Source organism: Nothoprocta perdicaria, unplaced genomic scaffold, assembly GCF_003342845.1.
Source record: "Nothoprocta perdicaria isolate Ctin4 unplaced genomic scaffold, notPer1 scaffold_314, whole genome shotgun sequence".
NCBI lineage: Eukaryota > Metazoa > Chordata > Aves > Tinamiformes > Tinamidae > Nothoprocta > Nothoprocta perdicaria.
The window spans coordinates 405,290-410,932 of NW_020455549.1; the positions used below are offsets into that span (position 1 = coordinate 405,290).

At 70.2% G+C, this 5,643-nt stretch overlaps 2 protein-coding genes across 3 annotated transcripts in view; one reads left to right on the plus strand and one right to left on the minus strand.

The window, feature by feature from the left end:
• Positions 1–263, plus strand: part of CACNB3 (calcium voltage-gated channel auxiliary subunit beta 3) — a 6,764-nt gene extending 6,501 nt beyond the window's left edge. Inside the window, exon 14 of the mRNA XM_026042816.1 lies at positions 205–263. Coding sequence (XP_025898601.1) covers positions 205–263 — 59 coding nt within the window. The remainder of the gene's footprint in view (positions 1–204) is intronic.
• A 929-nt stretch (positions 264–1,192) lies between these two features.
• DDX23 (DEAD-box helicase 23) lies at positions 1,193–5,461 on the minus strand. Of its 2 annotated transcripts, XM_026042832.1 has the most exons (16): positions 5,244–5,461; positions 5,072–5,170; positions 4,822–4,918; positions 4,653–4,718; positions 4,337–4,475; positions 4,115–4,248; positions 3,876–3,988; positions 3,663–3,806; positions 3,282–3,507; positions 2,996–3,141; positions 2,741–2,918; positions 2,382–2,624; positions 2,152–2,303; positions 1,897–2,005; positions 1,561–1,735; positions 1,193–1,468 (listed from the first exon to the last, which is right to left on the minus strand). In XM_026042832.1, exons 1-16 carry the CDS (start codon positions 5,459–5,461, stop codon positions 1,245–1,247), a joined length of 2,463 nt encoding a protein of 820 aa, XP_025898617.1. In that variant the 3' UTR covers positions 1,193–1,244. The 2 variants fall into 2 exon arrangements, with proteins under 2 accessions (XP_025898617.1, XP_025898618.1); XM_026042833.1 differs by lacking the exons at positions 4,653–4,718; positions 4,822–4,918; positions 5,072–5,170; positions 5,244–5,461 and having other exon boundaries at positions 1,197–1,468; positions 4,115–4,245; positions 4,337–4,405.
• Between the last annotated feature and the right edge of the window lie 182 nt (positions 5,462–5,643).

The following is a 5,643-nucleotide window of genomic DNA, read 5'->3' on the forward strand; positions in this document are numbered from 1 at the left end:
CCCGGGGGCGCCCGCGGGCCCCCCGCTCCCCGCCGCCGCTCCCGGGGTGGCCCCGGCGCTCAGACAATCCCCCCCGGCGCGGGCAGCGCCCTCAGCCATAAGCACAGCACGGGGCTCGGCCGCCCGGACGCCGGGGCCCCCCCGCGCCGCAGCCGCCCGCCCCCTTTCCCTGCCTGCTCCCTGGGGCGCCTGCCCCCCCCGCAGGGACCAGGTACCGGGGTCGGGGGGACATTTTCAGCAGCATCCCCCCCCCCCAGCACTGATGGCTGCCCCAAGGATGGAGGGGATGTTGCCCCTTCCCCCCGGGGGGCCCTGGCCGCCCCCTCCCCTGCCCCTTGCATGGGACCCCCAGGAGGAGGGGGCCGCCCCCCTGCTTCGCTCTGCATCGATTAGCCCCTTGCCACCCCCAAACAGCAGCCTCGGCGCTGGGGGGGGCGCCCCCCAACTCCCCTCCGCGTCCGGGGCCACCCCCCGCCGTCCCCGCCGCTCGTCACCGCACGTCACCGCACAGCCCTGTAAATAACCGGGGTGCCGGGCGGGCCGCTCCGCGCGGCGCCCGGGCAGCGCCGGGCCCGGCCCGCGGCGCCCGTTTGGTACAACTTCTTTTGTAGAAAGCACCGACGTCCCTGTAATTTGTTTCAGAAACACGAGAGTGCTCGGAGTGCCCCGTGTCGCTGTCCCTGGGGTGGGCACGGGGCACAGGGGCTTTGGGGCTGGAAGGGACCCTGCCCTTGGGGACCTCCTGGCACCCCCGATGGCGCTGGGAAGGGCTCCTGGCACTGGCACCGCTCTGGTGCCAGGGGGACACGCGTGTCCCCGGGCAGGGCAGGGGCTGGCGGGCGCCGCAGCCGCGCGACGGCGCAGGGAGGCCATGGAACTGGTTTTATTCCTGCAGCATGAACGGGAGCGGCAGCTCTTAAAAAAGGGAGGAAGGGACAAAGAGCAGGGCCCGGGAGAGCCCCGGCTCCCGCCACAGCCGGCCAGGGCCGGCGCCAGCCCCGCAGCGGCCTCTGCCCCGGCCCGAGGCCAAGGCATCCGTCCCCAGCCAACCTCCGGAGGCTCCATGAGTTTGTGCCGGCCGCGGGGAAAGGAGCTGGGAGCAAAGAGGGGAGGCGGCGGGCAGCGCCAGGCTCTGCTGGGCACAGTCCCGGCTGCGCAGAGGCCGGCGGGGCTGCTGAGGGGGCAGCCCAAAGGGTCCCGGCGGCCCCCGGGCCCCTTGGCGGGGGGCCGCTGGCCCCGGGGGCTCACGCGAAGATGGTCTCCTCCCGCCTCTTCTTGGTGAGGATGGTGCCGGGTTTGTGCTGGGCGTCGGGGTGGTTGGCGAGCTCGGGCGGGCACGACGACACCGGGCTCTCCAGGATGGCCTGCTTGAGGTCGTAGAAGACGCTGGAGTCCTCCTTGGTGAGGAAGGTGATGGCCACGCCGCTCTTGCCCGCTCGGCCCGTGCGCCCGATGCGGTGGATGTAATCTGGGGTGAGACGGGGGGGTCAGGCCGGGGTTCGGTGCCACCAGCACCTGCCCCCAGCGACCCCCCGGCCCGAGGGGCTGGCCCGGACCCACCTTCGATGTTCTTGGCCATGTCGTAGTTGATGACCATGGAGACGTCGTGGATGTCGATACCGCGTCCGGCCACGTCGGTGGCCACCAGGATGTCCTTGGCGCCGGCCTTCAGGTTGGACAGGGCGAACTCTCGCTGCTCCTGGCCCTTGCCGCCGTGCAGGGTGCACGCGTTGTACTGCGGGACCAGGCACAGGCGTTAGGAGGGGACAGTCGGCGCCCAACGAGCGCCGAGGTGACCCAGGGCGGCTCCGCGTGCAGTCGGGAGCGGGTCCTGCGGTGGGAACGGGACCTGGGGAGCCGGGGCCAACCCCGGCGAAGCTGCCGGCCCGGACTCACCCCCATCTTCTCTAGTGACTTCGCCAGCACGTCGCAGCCCTTCTTCTGGTTGACGAAGATGATGATGGGTGGGTCGAAGCCCTGTTCCAGGATGGCCAACAGCTTCTTCCTGTTGGGCAAGAAGACAGTGGGGCCAGGAGAGGCCACGGTGCTCCACATCCTTCCATCCCAGGGCTCCTTTGCTGCCTGCATCCCATACCAGGTTCTGGGACCCTCCCTCCGTGCCCCAGCCCGGCCCCGGAGGCCTCTCCATACCTCTTCTCCGACTCCGACATGAGGAAGACCTTCTGCTCCACCCGCTCGTGCGGCTTGCCGGCGGAGCCGATGTAGACCACGGCCGGGCGGCGGAGGTAGCTGCGGGCCAGGCGCTCCACGGCCGGCGGCATCGTAGCCGTGAACATGACGGTCTGCGGGAGACGCGAGGGACGTCAGGGCCAGCAACGGCGGCTGTCCCCTTGTCCCCTCCGCACCCGCGCTGCACCCACCTGCCTGTACTTGTGCTTCCCCGACTCAAAGTTGGCCAACATCTTCTCCGGGTCCTCGGCCTCGTCGGTGTCGGGTTTTTGGTTGGAGACGGGCATGTGCTCCAGGATCTTCTGCACGTCGGGCTCGAAGCCCATGTCGATCATGCGGTCGGCCTCGTCCAGCACCACGTAGGTGCAGCGGCTCAGCACCAGGTACCGGTTCTCCAGCACGTCGATGAGACGCCCCGGCGTGGCGATGACGATCTGCGAGGGGACAAAGGGGGTCGCTGGCCACAGCCTGGCACTAACCCGGCCACTTGCTCAGGTAGCTGGCACTGTCCCCAGCCCCCTCGGTGTGTCCCCCAGCACCTGGCACCCACCTCACAGCCCATGCGCAGGCGGAAGCCTTGGTCCTCGCGGGAGATGCCTCCGATCACGGCCACCGTGCGGATGCCCAGCGGCTTCCCAAACTTGATGGTCTCCTCCTCGATCTGCTGGGCCAGCTCGCGCGTGGGCGCCAGGATGATGGCGTAGGGACCCTGGTCCGACTCCTCGATCCTGCGGCGGGGCAAGGCCGGGCTGTGGCACCCGCCGGGCGCTCCCCCTCGCCGCGGCGCTGGCACCGGGCCGCTTACCGATCGATCTTGGGCAGCGTCGTGATCCACACGAGCAGCGGGATGAGGAAGGCGGCCGTCTTGCCGCTGCCGGTCTCGGCGACGCCGATGATGTCGCGGTTCTGCAGGCCGATGGGGATGGCCTGGCGCTGGATGGGGGTCGGCTCCTGCGTGGGGGAGAGGCCGTTGGGGAGCACAACGGGCCCTGCCCTCCTCACTCCCGTCCCGGAGCACCCGGGATTCCCGATCCCGAGCACCAGTCCCTGGCGCAGCCCAGGCTCCCCGGCAGCACCTCCGGCTTCCCCACCTTGTAGCCGCACTTGTCGATGACCTCCAGGATGTGGGGGGGCAGGGAGGAGTCCTTCCAGGAGCGGATGGGGTTGGGAATCTTGCCCCCCTTGGTGGTGATGCTGTAGTCCTCACGGAAAATGCGCCAGTCCCTGTCCGTCATCTCGTCCAGCTTCTTCTGGGACCAGTGCCGGTCGTCCCAGCGCTGCTTGGCCTCCTTCTTCCGCAGCTTCCGCAGCCGGGCCCTGCGCCGGGGACAGGACTCGCCCACCGGTCCCAGCGCCGCCGGGGCCGCCGGATTGACCACTCCGCTCGCACAGGACCGCGCTGCAACCCCGAGCCCCTCGTTGTGTCCCCCGACGGGCGCGCAGAGGCAGCCAGCACCCCCCAAGACACTCACTCCTCCTGCTCCTTCTCCTCCAGCGTCCGCCTCTTCTCCATGAGGTCCCCGTAGAACCGCGACTGCTCCCGTTTCTGCTGCTTCAGGTCGATGCCGGCGATGAAGCCCCGGCCCAGCAGCTGCACCTGGTGCCGCTCCTTGTACCTAGGGCAGGAGGGGGTGTCGGGCCAGGGTTCCCCGTGCCCCCCGCCCCGCCGGCGCCCCGACACTCACAGCGGGTTGTAGTCGATGGACGTGTCCTCAGACGCGTCCCACTCGAACACGAACTTGCGGTCGTTGAGGTGCCGCGTGCGGCGCCGCTTCTTCACCCCTCCCAGGTACCGCTCCTGCGGGCACCACAGCGGCCGCCTCGTCCTTCAGCCCGGCCGCCCTTCCCTCGTCCCAGGGAAAGGGCCCAGGCGTCCGGGGCAGCCCCCGCCCCAGCGCGGCGGCCCGTGGTCCTTCACGCGTACCTTGATGGCGTGGAGCTCTTTGCTCTTGTCTTTCTCCTCCCGGATCTTCTGCCTGCCTTCCTCGTCCTCCGTGCCGTTGGTCTCCCGCTCCATGCGCTCCCGGCGCTCCCGGCGCTCGCGCTCCTGCGGGTCTTCTGGGGAAGCGGGGAAGGGGCATCAGAGCGGAGGCCTCCGCGGAGCCGGGGGCGCTCCGAGGAGGCTGCGGTGGGGACAACACTGTACCCAGCATCTTCCTGCCCATCTCCTGGAATTGCTTCCGCTTTTTCCTCTCCTCTTCCAGCAGCCGCTGCCGATCCTCAACCTCCTGCTGCCGCCGCCGCAGGGCCTCGGCCTCGCGCTCCGCTTTGGACAGGAATTTGGGCTGGGACAAGGGGGGGCAGCTTCACTGCGATGCCAGGGCTGCCTCCCCCTGCCCAGGCGGGCAGTGTCCCCATCCACAGGGACAGGAGCGACCCCATCCATGGGGAATATCCCCCCACCACGCTACAGCCACCATGGACGAGGGAAAAGGAAGACCCCGAAGGGCTCCTGCTCCTACCTTGGCTTCAGCCTCCTCTTCGGCCTTCTTCTTGGCCAGCAGCTCCTCCAGGGACAGCGGCTGGGCCTGCAAACGAAGGGCCCTCGTGAGCAGCTCCGAAGGCTCCGACCTCGGCAGCGGGACGGCAGCCGCCCCCAGGACCCGCGTCCTGCCCTCGCCCCCCACTCGCCTTCTCCTTCTTCAGCGCGTTCTCGTCCTCATCCTCCACCTTCCGCGCGTCCCGCTCCTTGCGGGACTTGGACTCCTTCCCCCGGCCCGGGGAGAGGCTGCCGAGCGGAGCAGAGGGGACTGAGGCGGCGAGCGCCGCCGCGGCGTCACCGCGGCCCCTCTCGTGCCAGGCCGCGGGCCGGCGGCCACCGCCTTGCTCCCGAGCAGCCTCCGTCGGAGGCCGGGCTGCCCGGCGAGGGCCGCGCGCTCACCTGGATCGCTTCCTGTCCTTGTCCCGCCGGTGCCCATCCTTGTCCCGCTCGCGCTCCTTCTTGCCGCGCTCGCGCTCACGCTCCTTGTGCCGGCGATCCCTGCGGAGCGGGGCAGGCGGCTCAGCCGCAGGTCCTGGCAGAGCCGGGCGCTTCCCGCCGGGAACGCGCTCACCTCTCGGCCGACTTGGAGCGGGAGCGGCTGCGGGAGCGGCTGCCCCGCCGGCGCTCCCGGGAGCGGTGCCGCTTGCGCTCCTTGCCCGGGGAGCTCTTGCGGTCGCGTTCCCGGTCGCGATCCCGGTCGCGGTCCCGCTCGGGCGAGCGGGAACGTTTCCTCTCCTCCTTGGCGGGAGACGCGTCCCGGTCCTTCTTGTCTGCCAGTTCTCCGGCCATCTGCGAGGGAAGAGTCAGCGGGAACCGGGATGGAGGCGGGAGTGGGGATCTGTACCAGGGACCCAGTATGGGAGAGCTGGGAACGGAGACGGGGATAAGGAGCTGGGAATGGGGACGGGGATAAGGAGCTGGGAATGGGGATAAGGAGCTGGGAATGGGGACGAGGATAAGGAGCTGGGAAC